Genomic DNA, 20,018 nt, shown 5'->3' on the forward strand with positions numbered 1-20,018 from the left:
ATTGTCTTTGGGTCGGTGCCTTTGTTTGGTTCAATAACCTTCTTCGGCTGGGCCACAGGCTTCGGTAGGACGCCCTTTGTGTCAGCGACCTTCTTCGGTTCGACGACTTTCGGCGCAGCGGCCTTCTTTGGGTTGACGGCCTTCTTCGGGTCGGCGCCCTCCGGTTCGGCGCCATTCTTTGGCTCGACGGCCTTATTTGGTTCTGCGCTTTTTGGCTCGACGGCCTTCTTCGGGTCGAAGCTTTTAGGCTGTACGGCCTTCTTCGGTTCGACGCCCTTCGGGTCGACGACCTTTTTGGGTTCTAGAACCCTCTTTGGGATAACGTTACTTGGACCTGGGGTGTCTGAAGGCTTAAATAAATAATTTTTCGGAGCCGAGCCGGACGGCGGGGCTGCTGAATGATGTTTTGGATCTTGGCTAAGGCCTTTAGGCGATGCCTCGATCAGAGCCTTCTGTAACTGGGTAATTGGTGTCGGGGGCAATGTACTCGCGGTTTGCCCCGGTGGGATTTCGTCATCGGAGTCCGAGTGGTCATCGACGGTGACAATCTCTAGATCCGAATCTTCCCCTTCTGGAAGTTCTTGATCATCCTCGAAGATGTTGTCTGGTTCCGGTGCCTGTCGCTGCATCTCTTGCCTAGCGGCCCGTCAAATCCGGATGGTTTTCTTCAAACGAAATTGGGCACAGGCTGGGCAGGTTTCTTTCTTTCTTTCTTTATTTATTTTGTGTATTTTGTAAAGCGCACAGCTGCCCCAACGGGGCGTCCCGGCGCTGATAAATCTGGGAACAGGGGGCGTAGGAACAGAAGAGAACGTTAAATGGAAAAGAGGTGGGTCTTCAGAGACTTTCGGAATGTCGATTCTGTTTGGCAGGCACGTAGGGCGACCGGAAGTTTGTTCCAACACTGAGTGGCGCAAACCTGAAATGTTTTCCCTCCAGCACGAGTTCGTTTGAATCTGGGGGTTGCTAGGAGAAGTAGGGAGTTAGAGCGCAATGTCCTGGTATTGGCATATGGCCGCAGAGTGCTTTTCAAATGGGCCGAACCATTGCCCTTAGAAGCACAAAAAGCCAAAGTCATGGCCTTGAATACACATCTCTTAGCTATGGGTAGCCAATGCAGTTTACGGAGGTGTGGGGAGATGTGATGTCTGGCAGGAATTCTCTCCACCAGCCGGGCGGCAGCATTTTGGACCGTCTGTAGTTTATGACATAGGCCTGCTGTGATACCAAGATAAAGTGCGTTGGCGTAGTCGAGATGAGATGTTTTCAATTCTTGGACCACAGTCTTACGGCAGTCCACCGGCAGATAGTTAATAAGCCGTTTGATAGTCTTGATCTTTGCAAAGCAGGATGCTGCTACTGTTTGAACCTGGGCATTGAAACTAAGGTGATTATCCCAACGCACTCCCAAATTTCTCACAGAGTCTTTGGGCGTGGGGGCTTGGCTCAGATTCTTCCTTGTGGTCTGGTGATAGGCACTTGTTGCATACTGTGTGTCTCAGTATGCGGGAACTTGGGAGTGGCATTGTGGGCACCTTTTGAACGGGCTCCTTTCCATCGACAGCAGGCCCACGTGGCGTCAAAAAGGACCAAGGTCCGCGTGGACGACCGGGTCGAGATAGAAAGCTTGATCGAGTCAAGAAGTACCGAGCAAGAACAATACCGTCGAAGTCGAAGGCCTTTTGGCCTCTAGAAAAGTTTAGTTTCGATTCCAAAGTTGGAGTATAGGAATAACATCCGAACCCATTGGCGGAAAAAAACAATCTGAAGATGTAGAAGATGCCCATGCGCACTGTAGTCCAGGGGAGGAGTCACCTATCTCGTGATACTTCGAAGACTCTTCCAGGACAACAAGGTGCAATCATCCGGACCCAACACTAGGCGGCGATCTATGCACAGATATGAATTCAGCAGCCCACATGCCTCGAACACTTAGTATCAATTCATGACACCATTAACATTTCCAAAGAGATTATCACAACATACAAACAGTTTAAACAATGTGTTAAAAGGCAATACAAAAAGGTACCACAGTCATACGACTCTCTGCATTCAGTGATTTCGGTGAGACTGCTCGGAGTGTTATTACTCATATCTTTTTCTAATGGCCAATGATACTTTTATGTAGTTGGCTACCGCACTACAAATATCAGGGGTAGCCAGTGAATACAACAATTTAAAACCATCAGTATATGCACAAGGGATGATGCTCGATCTGTAGACCTGGATGTTGGTGTGCAGAAGATTTATGTTTTTCTAATGGAAAACAGATGACATGATTCACAAAAGTAACTTACATTTCAGAGTAATTTAACTATTTTTTTGGCTATTCACAAAATCTGAGTTTAAATGTACTCTACAAAAGTAACTAGCTTGTCTCTCCTCATGAAAGCCCAGGCCCAATGGGAGTGGGGATCAACAAATGAAGGCGCATTCAAAAAGCAAAAAAGCCGCTCCTCCAGTGGTGTACTTTGACCTCTAAAAAAACACAGATCTGGGGCTGAGGGCCATGCTTGTGCAAGAATAAATATGGGAAAGTTGGCCACCCATTATGGGAGAGACTTCAAAGTAGTCAAAGTCAAAGTCAAAGTCAAAGATGCTTTATTTGGTATGTAAAAATACAACCATATAGCAACAGACATAATAAACATCAAGGAAAAAAAAATAAATTAACACAATTCTGGAACATGCTTCCACTGACATATAATCACAATGTATCAGGATAAAACACAAAACCCCTCTACAATTATTTCTGTATCTAATATACGATAGCAGCATTTATAAAACATAAACACTATACCATTCTAAGAATGCATAGTTTATAATAGTAATAATTATACGGCCTTCAGTTATGTGCAAATATGCTGATAAAATGCTAAATATCAATGCTGTATCAATATATGTGCAAATTGGCCAGATCAAAAGCAAGGTTCGATAGCAACCTTCCTAAAGTGCAATATGCAATTAGCAGCACTTAGTCTAACTACCGTATTTTCCGGCGTATAAGACGACTTTTTAACCCCGTAAAATGTTCTGGAAAGTCAGGGGTCGTCTTATACGCCGGGTGCCAAATTTTATGATATGTTTTCATGCGTTGTTTCATAGCGAGGACTTCACTCGAAGGTGTCAGACCGCTTCACAATAGGAAATAACAAGAAACAACACACCTTATGTTAAAAAATACAGCCACCGGCACTGGCAACGTCCACACCCAGGCCCCGCGCCATGAACTGTGCAAGTATCGAAAGCGAGCGTTTTTTTCATAGCGAGGACTTCACTCGAAGGTGTCAGACCGCTTCACAATAGGAAATACAACACACCGTATGTTAAAAAATACAGCCACCGGCACTGGCAACGTCCACACCAAGGCCCCGCGCCATGAACTGTGCAAGTATCGAAAGCGAGCGTTTTTTCATAGCGAGGACTTCACTCGAAGGTGTCAGACCGCTTCACAAGCGAGCAAATGGCGCCATGAGTCTTACCTAGACTGCCGCTGCCGCTGCACACGCGCCTCCAACCGCTTGCACATCCCCAGGCAGACGAGGAAGCAGGACGAGGCAGCAGGACGTCCGAAATATATAACGGGCAGCCAGCGCCGAAGATGGCAGCCCCCGCTTTGTTGCACGTTTGGCACGCGCTCCTCTCTCCATGACATGGGCATGGGCATAGAAAGGGGACTGTAGAATGTTCCCGATGGCAGTAGAGCACTTGCCGTGATTGGCTGGTTGTTGCAAAGAGGAAAGGCAGTCTGGTGAGCAGATATTTACCGTACATGTGGTGGTGAAGACAGTACAGCACCAGTCTCTGCACCTGTTCATACTGTACAGCACCAGTACATCCAGTGCAAATGGCTGACAGTCAAGAACCCGGCAAGGCTCCAGCAGTACATCCAGTGCAAATGGCTGACAGTCAAGAACCCGGCAAGGCTCCAGCAGTACATCCAGTGCAAATGGCTGACAGTTAAGAACCCAGCAAGGCTCCACAGTAGCAAGAAGAAGGAAATATGAAGCCAGTTACAAACTTAAAGTTGTGGATTTTGCCACGGAACATAATAACTGTGCTGCTGCAAGACAATATGGAGTAACAGAAAAGATGGTTCGGGCCTGGAGAGCAAATGAGAAAGCATTAAGGAGTATGCCAAGGGGTAAGTGTGCATTAAGAAGAGGCACCCCACATTGCCAGAACTCGAAAAGCATGTAGCAGACATGGTGAATGAGCATCGCCAAAGCGGTTATGTAGTGACCCGAAATAAAATACGATTGGTTGCACTTCAGTGGGCCAAATCTAACCCAGATCTCAGCAACAGATTTAAGGCCACTGTATCCTGGTGTACTAGATTCTTGGGAAGGCATAATCTGGTATTGAGGCAAAAGACAAAAATTGTCCAAAAATTACCTGCGGATCTTGATGCCAAAATGCATAGCTTCCATCGCTACATTATTAAGCTGCGCAATGAACATGGCTATGCGCTAAGTAGTATCGGAAATATGGATGAAACTCCAATGAATTTTGATATGATTGCAAACAAAACTGTCCATCAAAAAGGTGAAAAGACAATTTTAATAAAAACTACAGGACATGAGAAGTCCAGTTTCACAGTGGTACTAGCATGCACAGCTGATGGCGCAAAACTGAGACCAATGGTTATTTTCAAAAGAAAAACAATGCCGAAACTCAAGTTTCCTGTTGGTTGTTTTGTGCATGTGAATGAGAAAGGCTGGATGGATGAAGAAGGGGTAAAGCTATGGCTTGATAATGTATGGAGCAGGCGACCAGGTGGACTTCTACAAAGACGTAGTCTACTGGTGTGGGATATGTTCAGGGCTCATTTAACTCCAAGCACCAAGCAAAGGCTGGCAAGACTAAAAACAGATGCTGCAGTTATACCTGGAGGATTGACATCGTTGGTGCAGCCACTGGATGTGTGCCTAAACAAGCCATTTAAAGATCGCATTCGAGAACAGTGGAATGAGTGGATGGTTAGCGGTGAAAAAACATTCACAAAAGGAGGAAACATGCGTGCTCCACAGTTGGTTGTTTTGTGCAACTTTGTCATAAAAGCCTGGAACGACATCGATGCAGAAACAGTTATAAAGTCTTTCAAGAAGTGTGGCATCTCAAATTCATTAGATGGTATGGAGGACGACTACTTGTGGCAAGATGAAGAGGATGCCGAAGCCGAGACCACACCATCTGATACGGAATTACCAGATCCATACGATGACTGCCTTACAGATGTACCACAAGTTCTCATTGATTTACTTATGAGATCAGATGACGAAGAGGAAGATTTTGAAGGCTTTTAAAGGGAACATTGTAAATCCTGTAAAAATCGCTTGGACTTATGAAAAGTTATGAAAAGTTTAATCCACTTGCACTGTTTCATGCACTAATTTATGTTTACCGTACCGTACATGTTTGATGACAAACAGGTATGTTCACAAGTGACAGTTTTTCATATGGTTCTAAATAAAAATATTGCGACTAAAGCAATATTGTTTATACAACCAATTTGTTTGAGTTCAGTCTTTGAGTGTGTACAATAAACGCTTAACACTGTCCACTGATAAAGCCTTACTGCTCACCCACAGGGAGGAGGGTTAGAATCACTAATACGGTAAGCCCAAAATAAATTCTCGAAATGGCTATGCAGGACTGCGTTGGACTGCGCTGGAAGTGGGGGTAGTCTTATACGGCGAGTATATCACGAAACCTACATTTTATCAAGAAAAGTAGGGGGTCGTCTTATATGCCGGGTCGTCTTATACGCCGGAAAATTTGGTATATACAATTAAAATAAAACAAAGTGCAAATGCTATACTAATCTATCAGTGCATATTATACAGTAGCAGCAATTTATACGGCATACGTGTATGTGCAAATTAGCATGATAAAGTGCATGATGTCAACAGCATCTTCCTTAAAGTGCACAGTACATTTAGCAGCTAAGGAAATTAATGTAATAATTGATTTTCTTACAGAAATACATTTTAAAATATAGGTAGCCACATGAAAACATACATCTGAGGTCTCTAGATTAAACAATAATTGCATCGCTGATTGTATACCACGCGTATTATATTTTAAAAAGATGGGGTTTCAAATAACATTTTCTAAAAGGGGTATAAAATTTACAAGATAACATAAAATGACACGTGCTCTGTTTAGTTTTACCGTCACAAGGACACAAACAACTACCGGGTTTTTTGGGCACAGGAAAAGCCACAAGGTGATGCACAATCCCTAGGCGGAGACGGGATAATACAAATTGATGGGAAATAATACTAACTGTCAAGGTAAGATTGGAAGCCTTCGTTGATGTTGTATTGCTGGTAAAGATTGAATGTACTTTGTTTCTCATATTTTCCATTCTAATCCCAGCTGTATACTTCAAGAACGAGACTTTCAACTCCCGCTTCGATAGTGTAGAACCTCTTATTAAGTCATTAAAAATGTTCAGACCATACAGTGTTTTATACCAATGTTGTATATGACTCAGCCAGGGGATATTCGATCTGCGGTCAAGTTTAATACAATCGGTTATTACGTCCTGCGTAAACTTTGTCTCCTCCTTTGCCCAAATTGAACGCCATAAGGACAGGGGACGGAGAGCAATTAAATCATTAACATGGTTCATATCTAATTCCCTATGTATTAACTCAATTGAAGCCGTAGCCGGGGCACTGATTAATCGTTTTAAAAACACATTCTCTTTGCCCTGAACCAGTTTGGCACTCTGTGCATCATACCCCCAGACCCCCAGACCCCGGCCCCATATATGGCTGAAGAAATACATCTTGCATTAAATATGGTTAGCATTTCATAAATTCTGCGATCCCCTAATTTAGCAGCAAATCTAAAAATACAATTTGTATTCCTGACCATTTTAAAAAGAACACTTGTTTGTTCATTTACCCATCTCCCATCTCCTGAGAAGGTGATGCCTAAATAACAAAAACTACTAACAGATTCTAGTCTCTCCCCTTCTAAAAAAAAGGCTTACATTTTCTTGGTCTCTTACCACACACCATAGTAACCGTCTTCCCTTTATTAATTTTCAATTTCCTACTTTCGATAAATACGTGGAATTGATTAATTAAATGTTGCAGTCCATTATGGGTCCTAGAAAAGAGAACCGCGTCATCCGCGTATAAGAGGACTGGGATAGGGTTACCATTAATGATGGGAGCATCTGCATTAGTCTGTCTTAAAGTTATATCAATCTGGTTTATAAAAAGAGAAAAGAGTAGGGGGGCGAGTACGCATTCTTGGCGGATACCTCTCCTGACTTTAAAGAAAGGGGTGCACTCACCATCTGTTCCAAACCTAACTTTGCTGGATAAATTATTGTACAGACGGGCAAGCAAATGGATAATTTCAATGGGGGCACCCAGTGCCAATAAAGTAGGCCAGAGCAGTGCGTGTTCCACCAGATCGAATGCAGAACTCAAGTCGGCAAAGCACAGGTAAAGATTACCAGGTTTAGCTTTGGTATACTTGCCGACTATGAGTTCCAGGTTCACGCACTGCTCCATTGTACCCATTCCTCTACGGAACCCATACTGCACAGGGGACAAGATGTTTTTTTCCTCAGCCCAGGCTTCCAATCTCACTAATAGGGCTCGACTGAGGATTTTAACTGTCGAGTCCAAAAGTGAGATTGGACGATGATTTCGGGCCTCCGACCTAGATCCTTTTTTGTAAAGGGGTATGATGATTGACTGTCCCTATGTCAGTGGTAAGCTATCTTCCACCGCCGCATTGAAATAACGAGTTAGAATTGGGGCCCATAGGGACATTTCATGTTTATAAAAATCCATGGGTACCCCATCAGGCCCAGGTGCTTTACCCCCCTTACTGTTTTTAATTGCCTCTGTGACTTCGCTCAAAGTTAAAAACAACTGCATTTTCTGCCATTTAAAACATGATACTGTGTCTATATTAAAAGTAGACCCATCTGAATTAAAGTCAGAGTTAAAAATCTCTGAAAAATGCGCAATCCATGCGAGACAGCTGACGTGGGAACTGACCTCGGGAGTATTATCATTCTTTAAGAAGGGGCCATTGATAGTTTCCCAGAATAGTTTATGATTTTTAGTTGCAGCGGCCATATCAAGTTTGTTCCAGGCATCGTTTTGCAACTCCTTTTTCCTGGTTGCCAGGGCCAACTTATAATTATTTCTTACTTCTCTAACTCTTTCTTTATCTCTTGGTTTATCATCAAGCACTCTTTTTAACTTTTTTAGGGTCTGAACACAATGTTTGTCAAACCACACAGTTTTATTTCTTTTAGGCTTTCTGTTTCTTGTTACCAAAGAGTTCTCGACTGTACCTGTAATTTTCAGAAAATTAGAGAGTACGGGGGGCGCTATCACATTTGGTGCAAGGCAGTAATCAACCTCTCTGGTACATTTACAAATAACATCGTTCGTTAATTTGTTAGGGTCAATTTTAATCCATTTAATTCCCATACCATTTGGTCTCACAGCGGTAATCCCTTGGACAGGCATGCCATGCACAATAGTTTTTGGGCCCCAGCCCATTAACTCCACTGAAATGCTATTGTGATCACTCACAGGCTGCTCTATTACCCAAACATTGGAGTAAACTGAGCCATTAGACACCAAAATATGGTCAATATTCGATTGAGCATCTCTCCCCCTAAATGTTGGGCACTTTTCATTGTTTTTGTTCTTTGTGCATTCAAGCAGCTCCAGATTTAATTTAGCTATCAAGTTATTCAGTGCGCTGCCATAATTACTGTGTGGGAAATGATTAACAAAGGCACTATCACCCCCTGCATGCTCTTCATGATGACCACAAATCCCCTTCCGAGCGTGACTACAAGCTTGGATGTTAAAATCACCTGTCCAGAGTATTGCAAAATTATTCTTTGATAGAGCAATTGCAGCCTCAATGGCACATTCGGCATCTGGGACAATCTTATCCCGATTAGGACCCACAAGATTGTCACTATGTCATGAACCTCTGGCCAACTTGTTTGCTGCCCCTTCCAGAACCCACCTATCCAATTGAAAAAAGGGTGATGCAGTTGCAATAATATTGCTTTTCAGTTATCTACAAATGGACCTAGGTAATCCAGCGAACTATCCGTCAAATGCAACACAGTACTGTGTGCGCCAAACTCTCGTATCACCCGACTCATTTAGAGACCAGTAGACCGTAAGGTTTCTGTGGATGGAGCCTCTATTGACTCAGTCGACTGACTGTAAGCTTCCTCCGATGGCCCGTTGGAGTAATAGCCATTGCAGGAACGACATTAAGCTGCCTTCCCTATTTGGGATGGATGGTGTGATATCCTTTCTATTCTGCCTGACATCTCCAAGAAAAATCTGGTGGTTAGGGACAGCTTGACGTCACACCCTGGAAGGTCATTCCTAGGGTGTGGAGGTCATTAGCTTTTTATTTTTTAAACACAAACTCTAACTTTGGGAGTTTGTTTTTGAAAAATCATGAAGATTGGTGGGTGGTCATCAAAAGTGATGATGGTCGTGCACAGAACCTTTTTTACCTTAAATGGAACTGCTGTCACTGTGGTTCCTTTCAAGATACAAAGATGACTGCTATACCGGTGGTCATCTCTAGATTTTGCAGATGGTAGTCCATTAGGGTGGTGGAGATAATTTCCTCCGCCCCAGATGGATGAAGTAACGCCCGCTAAAGTTTAAACCAGGTCCTATATGTGTTAACAATTTGCCAGTTCTTGAGAAATGTTGTCGGACCTATAAGATCCATGTGAAACACACAATGGGGAAAGCTGAAGGGAGACACTGGCCACTGCAAGCAACACATTACATGCACCATGTGTACAGGCATGGCAAAGGTATAAATAAATGGTGCAGGGACCACTCATAGCTTGAATCCAGTTATACAGTAATTAGTGTTCCAGTCTCATAATTTCTGCATCACCATATCACCTGTATGAGGGTGCATGAGCCTAGATGTGGGGCATACCTTGAAAACTGTGTAGTTTCTCTGGCCACAGGTTCTCCTTCGCATATTCCCTTTCATCATAGACAAAAATGACTTCACTGGCACCAGCATCATCTGCGTTCTGGATGAGCTCCTGTTGAATGGAATGATGCAGAAATACAATTGTTTAACCTTAAAAAGTTCATCCGACAGGCTCCTTCTGAGTATGTGTTACTCCGACCATAAATTCACATACTGTATGCACCTAAACCACTCTTTAAAATCTGAATGTTAATGATGATGATGAGGGATGTTGTGAGAAGTTGGCCTGGTATATGATGTTCACTATTCTAGTGAACACCTTGCACCAGTCCAAACAACCCTTATGGTGATGGTTGTAAAGTCAACCTTATATTTTATTTAAATTTATTTAAAACATTTATAGAGCACGGCTGTCACCTGGCAGGTATCCTGGCGCTGGTAGCTACTCCTGGGTTTTTAGGCGGGGGGGGTGAACTATGGGCGAGCGGGCTTAGAGGGGTGGAGGGAAGAGCCATGTTATAGACCAGCTATCCTAGAGGTAGCGTGGACAGAACAGTCTTAGGCTAAAAGACTCTTGAGGGCATGTAAAGCCAGCTGTTTTACCATGTGTAACCCCTTGAATACCAAATGAAAGGACACCACACAGGATATATATGTATAAAATATATATGTATTTATTTACTAACACACTCCTCTGAACTCTTTATGATGTCAGAGACAAAAGCACATAACAAGTTACTTAATTAGAATACGTTAAGTTGAACAAAATACAGTTAGGCCCTAGGGGCGAAGCAAACCATATACTAAGAAAGTGGTATAAGTACCACGTCACGAGAAAAGGAAAGGACTAGGGCCTAGAGAATCGCTGGGGCTACACTATCTGACCCTTAGGTTAGGAGTAGGAGGCCCACAGGTGGCGCTTGTAGTGTCTTTACACACACGCGTGAGTCAATGTTAAGTCGATGGGAACTTAGAGTTTAGAAAAAGAAGGATTTAGGACACTTCTGGTCTAGCTAGAAGGAAACAACTAAAAACCTAGACACTTGGATAGTCAATACCATTGGGAGCACCGAAGTACTCGTGTTACCTCACCCACAGGAAGCGGGGGCATAGGTGTCAAGATGTGTCAAGTTTCGCCGTTGAAGTCTATGGAGCCCGTGAAGAAAGATGCTGCAGGCGACCAGGAGGAAGATGTCCGGGTGGATCCAAGGGTGGATCGAGGATGAAGAGGACCTGAAAGCAGAGGGGACAGAGCCTGGGTCACTAGCCAGAGACCGGGTGGAACCAGGAAGGAACCAGACGACGTAGAGGAGCAATCAGGTGCTGTTGTGACGCTTGTCTCTTCAGCCACGCGGACCAGGAGGCGTTGAGGACGACCAGATGCTGGAGAGGAGCTGTCCCACGAAGGTTCTCGCAGATGGAGGGGTCGACTGCCGGATTGGAGTCAACAAGCCGTGGCAAAGGCAACCCACTTAGGATTCAAAGAAGGCTTCTGATGCAGACCAGCAAGGTCTGAGGTGCCTCACCTTTGCAGGGAGGTAAGGACCCGTCTGGAGCAACCAGACCAGTGAGTTGATTCCAAAGGATTGTCATCACAGAGGCTACTAGCCAGCAGGCCAGCAACCGGACAACGCGTCGAGCAGAACACAAGCAGAAGGTCCCCACGCAGAACTCGTGGAGTGTGGAGGGCTGATCTTCGGTGCAGGTGGAGCTCGGATTCGGGGCTTCTCAATCCCCAGTGCACAGCTTCGAGGATTCCTTAGGAGCTGCACAGTTAGCAAGTCGTGGACTTTTCAAGAAGGCCAGTCCCATGTGTCTCGTCGCCTCCACGGATCTCAACTATGCTGCAGACGTGAAGAGAGGTTCAGAGAGGTCTGGAAGTCTCGGTCTTGTCAGGCTCTGTGCTCGGGTCCTGGCGGGAGCGTCGACAAAGCAAGCCATTGATTTGCTGAATGGTGCCTGGTTGCCCAGGGTGGTCACTCCTTGGCCACAAGGGAGATTCTTCAGTCTCCAGCTTCAGCAGAACGTCGAAGGTCCAGAGTTTTGTGTCAAGTTTTGCTTCCAGGATTAATCTAAAGTTTCTGGACTCCGCTCCTACCTTTATACAACAAAAAGGGGCTGGATTAGTTTCTAGGTCCCTCCTACGGGTGGGACCAGGAAGGGGGGTGGTTACACCCCCTTTCCTTTGTCCAGTTTCGCGCCAGAGCTGGGGCTGGAGTGCCCCAGCAACCGGTTTGAACTGGGGTATGCATGGAGCACCTGGTGTGCCCCAGGCAGTGTTTCATTTCATTCAGCCCTCCCTGTCCCAATACACAAAGTCCTGTCTGGGGTGGTGCTCGCACCTCTCCAGGCAGGAAACCTATTGTCCAATCCTCCGTGACTGGAAGGACTCCCAGCAGCAGGAGGTCAGACTTGTGTCTGTGGCAGCAGCGTCCATTTTGTGACGCTGGGGCTCTGGTTAACTTTAACCGGGATAGTCAGCAACAACATGTCTTCTCCCTCTAGAAGGGTGGAATGCTACCCCCGTCGCCGAGATTGGCGAGGGGGTAGTATTCCAAAGCGTATGACACCTTACACGACATGTTTAGATAAAGCCAAACCAAAGTTAGCATTCAACCGCGAGGATTATAATGCACTTAAGAGTATATGGTATGGCGATATCATAGAACAGCTATAAGGACATGGTTCCGAAAGCTGCAGACAGGCTCAGCTCATGCTAGAGCACCATCTCATACATAACCAAGCACTCTGCCTCCAGGATTGCTGAGGCCTGCCATAGGAGTGACTTATATGTTACTGTGTGTCTATATGGAATATGCTACTTACCAGTATGCGTCTGTTCTTGGCATACAGGGCTGCAGAGTGGTACATTATGAATAGATCGCCATCTGGTGTTGGGCTCGGATGATTGCACTTGTTTTTCTCTTGGAGAAGTCTTTTGTAGACTGGTGACTCCTCCTTTGGGTGCTAGTGCGCATGGGCATCGGCTCCATCCTTAGATTGTTTTGCCATAGTAGGGTTAGATGGAGTAGTACGATAGAATACAGATAGAAATGCCCATGTAAGTGTATCTAAATAAGATAGTGTTGGAACAGACACAGGTTTCCGGGGAGGCTGGGAGGGCATGTACCACTCTGTGGCCCTGTATGCCAAGAACAGATGCATACTGGTAAGTAGCATATTCCGTTCGAGGCATATGGGCTGCAGATGGTACATTATGAATAGACTATACAGCAGTTATCTCCCTAGCGGTGGTCACCAGTGTCTGTTGCAACAGTCTGAAATAAAGTCTTTAGTACAGCTTGTCCTACTCTAGCCTGTTGTGTTGCCTGCACATCTACACAGTAGTGTTTTGTGAAGGCATGCGGTGTAACCCAGGTAGCTGCTTTGCATATGTCATCTAGGGGAATGTTTCCTAAGAATGCCATAGATGCTCCTAGTTTACGTGTAGAGTGAGCTCTAGGAGGAACAGTTAATGTCCTCTTTGCTTTTAAGTAGCATATTTGTATACATTTTACAATCCACCTGGCAATGCCTGCTTAAGAGATAGGATTGCCCTTATGTGTAGGAGAAAACGCTGCAAATAGTTGTTTTGTCTTTCTGAAATTTTGTGTTCTTTCTATGTATTACAATATCGCCCTTCTGACATCTAATGTATGTAGGCCCTTTCTGCTACCGTCTGTGGTTTTGGAAAGAAGACTGGTAGTTCCACTGGCTGATTGATGTGGAATGCTGAAATTACTTTAGGCAAGAATTTTGGGTGTGTTCTAAGAACCACTTTATTTTGGTGTAACTGCAGAAATGGTTCTTGTATTGTAAACACTTGCAATTCACTTACTCTTCTGAGTGAAGTAATAGCTATAAGAAAGGCCACCTTCCATGTGAGGAATTGTATTTCACACCTATGCATAGGTTCGAAAGGTGGTCCCATTAGTCTGGTAAGTACTATGTTGAGATTACAGACTGGGGAAGGTGGTAGTCTTGTTGGAATGACTCTTTTGAGGCCTTCCATGAAAGCTTTTATTGCTGGTACTTTAAACAGGGAAAGATGTTGTCTGTTTTGTAGGTACGCCGCTATAGCTGCAAGATGTACTCTAATAGAGGTGTACGCAAGGTTACATTGCTGCAAGTGTAGTAAATAGCAAATAATCTGTTTAGTGGATGCGTCCAGAGGGTTGATGTTGTTACTGTTACAGCATACAGCAAACCTTTTCCACTTTGCTGCATAGCATGCTCTGGTGGTAGGACGTCTTGCTTGCTTAATGATTTCCATACAGTTTGGAGGTAAATCTAAGTATCCAAATTCTATGACCTCAGGAGCCAGATCGCTAGGTTCAATTGTTTGGGATCTGGGTGCATTATTTCTCCATGGTTCTGTGTAAGGTGCATGGGAAATAATCTCAGCTTTTGATGTGGCACCTGTGAGAGTTGCAGTAGCGTGGTGAACCACGGCTGTCTTGCCCACGTGGGTGCTACTAGTATCATTGTCATTGAATGTTGTTGCAGTTTCCGAACCACTAATGGAATTAGCGGGAGAAGGAGAAAAGCGTAAGCAAATTTGTTGGACCAATTTATCCATAGCGCATTGCCCTGGGACAGGTGGTGTGGGTACCTGGATGCGATGGCATTTTGTGTTCTGATGAGTGGCAAAGAGATCTATCTCTGGTTGTCCCCATCTTTGGAAGAATGGCTGCAGTATTTGGTTGTGCAGTTCCGATTTGTGTATTTGTTCTGACTCTCTGCTTAGGATGTCTGCTATCTGATTTTGAACTCCTGGTAGGTGTTCGGCTAACAGATAGATCTTTTGAGGAATGGCCCATCTCCAAATGTCCTGTGCTAGTCTGGATAGTTTGAGAGAGTGTGTCCCACCCTGTTTTGGAATATAATACATTGCAGTCATGTTGTCTGTTCTGATCAGGACTGCTTTGTTGAGGATTTGCATTTGGAAAGCTTTTAATGCTAGAAACACTGCTAGTAGTTCCAGATAATTGATGTGCAGCCTTTTTTGCTGTACACTCCATTTTCCCTGCACTGTATATTTCTCCATATGCGCTCCCCATCCGGTGAGCGATGCATCCGCTGTTAGTATCAGTTGTGGAATCGGTTCTAGGAACGACCGCCCCTTGGAAATGTTTGTTGTGTTCCACCACTTCAGAGAGCGATGTGTGCGGTCGTCTACCAATACCAGATCTGTAATCTGACCTTGAGCCTGATTCCACTGTGTCGCTAGACACTTTTGCAGTGGACGCATTTGTAGTCTGGCATATGGTATAAGCAGTATGCAGGAGGACATCATCCCTAACAGCTGCATGAACACTCGAGCTGTTAGTAAGTGTTGTGGTTGAAAATTTTGGATCAACGTGATCATTGTTTGGATCCTGATTGGATTGGGGTATACTTTGGCTTTTTCTGTGTCTATAGTAGCCCCTAGGTATTGTTGAACCTTGTTTGGTTGTAGGTGGGATTTTGTGTAGTTCACCGTAAACCCTAGCTGGTGCAGCAATTGAATGGTCTTCTGTGTGTTTTGAAGACATTCTTCCTGTGACTTGGCTTTTATTAGCCAATCGTCCAAGTAAGGGAAGACATGTATTTGTTGTCTTCTTAGGTGTGCTGCAACTACTGCTAGGCATTTTGTGAACACCCTTGGTGCTGTTGTGACCCCAAACGGAAGGACTTTGAACTGATAATGTTGTCCTTCTACTACAAACCTGAGGTATTTTCTGTGGGCTTTGTGAATTGGGATGTGAAAGTAAGCGTCTTTTAGATCCAGTGTAGAAAGAAAGTACCCTTTCTTCAGTAAAGGAAGTACTTGTTGGAGCGTGACCATGTGGAAATGTTCCGAGTTTATGTATGCATTGAGAGGTCTGAGGTCTAAGATTGGTCTTAGAGACCCGTCTTTTTGGGGGATTAGGAAGTATAGAGAGTATACTCCTGTCCCTTGCTGATGTTTTGGAACCTTCTCTATGGCATGCTTTTGTAGCAGTGATAGTACTTCTTGTTTTAACAATGTTAAATGATCTTGATTCATTGGACGCTGTCTGGGGGGGATGTTTGGTGGGGTAGCTGTGTGTTCCAGGCAATAACCATGTTGGATAATCTGTCTCACCCACCTGTCTGATGTGATGTTTTCCCAGACAGGTAGGAACTGTGATAGACGTCCCCCGACCGGTGTTATATGGTCTGGGGGGAGTTGTATTAAGTCACTATTTTGGGGTTGGGGAGTTGCGGTTGTTATTATTTCCGCGACCTCTACCCTTGTTGTTGTTACCTCTGTAACTGCCTCTTGAATTACCGATGGGTGATGTTGGTGTAAAAGAGGTAGATTGCTGGCTTGTGCCTGTATTTTTTGACCCCCCCTCTATAGGTGGACCTACGAAAGGAACCTCTTTGAGTTGGCTGTTGTAATGCTCCCATTGATTTAGCCGTTTCTGTGTTTTTTTTCATCTTTTCTAAAGTCTCATCTGTTCCTGAGCCGAAAAGTGTTTTTTGGTCAAAAGGTTGGTTCAATAAAGATGTTTGTACTTCTTGTTTGAACCCTGAGACCCTAAGCCATGCATGTCTTCTTAGCATGATACTAGTGTTGATGGATCGTGCTGCAGTGTCTGCTGCGTCTAAAGCGCACTTAATGGAAGTGTTAGTTATTATCTTCCCTTCCTGTATAAGCTGGTCTGCCCTTTTTTGCTGTTCCTTGGGAAGATGTGTGATGAGTTTTTCTAACTCGTCATAATGCGCTCTATCATAACGTGCCAGTAGCGCTTGTGTATTAGCTATGCGCCAGCTGTTTGCTGCTTGGAATGCTACCCTTTTGCCTGGTGCATCTATTAGCTTGGACTCCTTATCAGGAGGAGGAGCTTCTACTGTAGATATTGAATTTGCTCTTTTACGAGCGTTTGTAACTACAAGCGAGTCCAGAGGTACTTGTCCTTTGATAAATACTGGGTCCTTTGGGGCTGCCTTATATTTTTTATCAATTCTTGGGTTTAATACTCTAGCCCTCACAGGGTCTTTGAATATGTCTGCTGTGTGATTGAGAAGACCCTTTAGCATAGGTAGTGTGCCTGATGTTCTTTGTGCAGCAGGTAGCGTTTCTAAAAGGAAATCCTCTATTTGATGTTCTGTATGTAAATCTACCTTATGGTATTTAGCTGCCCTATTAATCAACTGCACAAAACCTGTATTATCATCAGGTGGTGAAGGTTTTGAGGGGTATAATTGTGGGTCGTTATCATCGTCTGACCCTGCATCATAATTTTCCCATGGGTCTTCCTCATCTGGGATAGTGTCGTCATCTCCATGAGGTTCTCCCTCCCCTGCATCACTGTCTACATCTGTTTGAGGTGTAGATGGTCTTGGTGTAGAAGGTGGCGGGATAGTTGGCCTATTCTGAGGAATAGGAGAAGAGGGTGAGTCTCTAGGCTGAGGAGAAAGGGGAGGAGTTGTATTTGTCCCCATTGTTCTCTTTTTAGGAGGAAGAGCTTTGTCATCTAGTTCATTCTTCCTCTTTTTCGGTGATTTTGTCACCACTTTGCCAGTTTGCGGATCGATAAACAAAGTCTTTTGTTTTGGATCTGTTTGCTGCTCCTGTGTCGGTACCGAAGTTTTTGGTTCCGAAAGGTGCCTTTGCTTCTGACCGTCAATGTTCTGTGTTTTCGGCACCGAGAATTTGCTCGATTCCGATTTCTTCGGTGTCGAGTAAGTCTTCGACGTCGAAGCATGTTTCGATGCCGAGCTTTCTTTTGTATGTAGCTTCGGTGTCGATGTCGATGTCCACCGTTTCTCGGATCCGACATGGTGGGAGGCCGAGAGTTTTGGTTTCTGTTTCGGTTTGGTTGCCGGGCCCGAAGGCGGGGCGTCAGAAACTTTCTTCGGTGGTCTGATCGGGCTCGAAGACGGGGTCGGTACCACACGGGGTCGGTTTTTTGGTAAGGGGACGTCGTCACTCACGGTTTGTTGGACGTCGATTTCCTCGACATCAGACTCGTCCCCTTCCGACCCCGACTCGTCCTCATGTTCCTCTTCTTCTTCTTCGAGGTGCTGGTCTTCGAACAGCTCCGGGATTGCCTCCGACTGCCTTCTTGAAACCTCGTGTCTTCGGGCTCGACGGTTTCTAATCGCCGACTTGGAGGAGAACGCTGCGCAGGCTTCGCAGTCCCTGGATTCGTGTTCAGGTGATAGGCAGAGATTGCACACCTCGTGTAGGTCCTTGTGTGAGAACTTAGCACCACACTTTGGACATCTCTTAAATGGAGTCCTTTCCATGGACTCCGGGCTGGACTACGTCGAGAAAGGACTCCCGATCTCGTCAACATAGAAGAAAATGTCTATTGTTGGAGTCGAAACGCGCCGGATTGGAAATGAAATTGCGTTCGATAACAATACCGTTGAATTGGAAAGGGAATACGCGCCGAAATATCACTTTTTCTCGAAGTCGATCTGGAGCGCTTCGAACCTCATCCGAACCCGATGGCGGAAAAAAACAATCTAAGGATGGAGCTGATGCCCATGCGCACTAGCACCCAAAGGAGGAGTCACCAGTCTCGTGACAACAAAAGACTTCTCCAAGAGAAAAACAAATGCAATCATCCGAGCCCAACACCAGATGGCGATCTATTCATAATGTACCATCTGCAGCCCATATGCCTCGAACATCAAGTTCTTATAATACTTTAAGTTCTACTGAACTTAGCAGTTGTAGGTGGAAGGGCTTAGCACACCCTAACTACAGCTCCTAGAGAGGTTCTAGTAGGAAACCATTTAGTGTAGGTAGGTGCACACACCACAGCTCACTAGAAAATGTCCTTGGAAGCAGGTCCTAGTGGACCTCTTCAAGAAGACCCCCAGAGGGTGCCTCCTAAGTGTGACTCATTCACTTTTAATGAACTTGGAAGCCTGTGTGCAGTCAGAAAGTTGAGACAAGGACAGAGTCCAACCTTTAACCACCTGGTAGATCTCTTAGTGGCTCATAATGTAGAGGATGCATCAGACCTAGGTAATCAGGGTAGTGGAGAGGGGGGCCATCTTTCATCAACAGAGGAGATTCCAATTGGAGAAGATCCATTGGTCTTTGATGAGGATGATGACCAGGATGCAGTAGATGAACCTGACCTGGGCAACACAGGACTATCTGGAGGTGGAGAGGGCCATGGTAGGCCCACCTCTAACGTTCCAAGTAGGCCTAACCGTGGAAACAGAAGGAACAGATCACTGTACAGTGGTTCTGGTCATTCTGATTCCTCAGTAGGATCCAGTGCCTCTGCTGTGAGGAGGATGACTTCCCCTCAGAGGAGAGAGCACAAAGCTATGATGAAGGGAGTCAATCTTAGGATCAAGAGGCAAGAGGCAAGAAGTTGCCCTGCAAAAGAGACCCTGGCTCTTGAAAGAGAGAAAAAGTTAAGTGGGTTAGAGCCCACTGGTGGCAGCAATATTCCTAGAGATAGAGAAAGGTCTCATGACCATAAAAACCTAAATAAGATTGTCCCTCCCTACAAGAGTGGGGATGACATCCACAAGTGGATAACTGCTTTGGAGAGGTCCTGCAGAGTACGTCAGGTACACCAGAGTCAGTGGGCAGCAATCTTATGGCTCTCCTTTTCAGATAAAGGGAGAGACAAGCTCCTCACAGTTAGTGATGAGGATGCTAACAACTACACTGTCCTGATGAGTGCTCTAATAGATGGGTTTGGCTTAACCACTGAGCATTATAGGTTGCTGTTCAGAGATAACCAAAAGACACAGACTCGGGACTGGACTGACTTTGTAGATTGTGCTACTGAGGCTCTGGAAGGCTGGTTACTGGGCAGTAAGGTCAATGACTATACAGGATTGTATAATTTGCTTAAGAGAGAACAGATTCTTAATAATTGTCAGAACCAGTTATTGCATCAGCACCTGATTGACTCTGATCTGACCTCTCCTCAAGAATTGGGAAAGAAGGCATACAAATGGGTCAGAACCAGGGTGAAGCAGAAGGTACAGAACCAAGGTGATGATCAGAAAAAGCAACAACAAAAGGGTGGGGAGAAAGCAAAAGACCAGAAGTCTTC

At 44.9% G+C, this 20,018-nt stretch overlaps 1 protein-coding gene across 1 annotated transcript in view; it reads right to left on the minus strand.

Moving 5' to 3' along the window:
• Positions 1-20,018, minus strand: part of LOC147701798 (sacsin-like) — a 234,503-nt gene that overhangs the window by 196,495 nt on the left and 17,990 nt on the right. The window contains exon 4 of the mRNA XM_086930424.1: positions 9,976-10,087. Coding sequence (XP_086786550.1) covers positions 9,976-10,087 — 112 coding nt within the window. The remainder of the gene's footprint in view (positions 1-9,975; positions 10,088-20,018) is intronic.

Source organism: Lissotriton vulgaris, chromosome 7, assembly GCF_964263255.1.
Source record: "Lissotriton vulgaris chromosome 7, aLisVul1.2, whole genome shotgun sequence".
NCBI classification, from domain to species: domain Eukaryota; kingdom Metazoa; phylum Chordata; class Amphibia; order Caudata; family Salamandridae; genus Lissotriton; species Lissotriton vulgaris.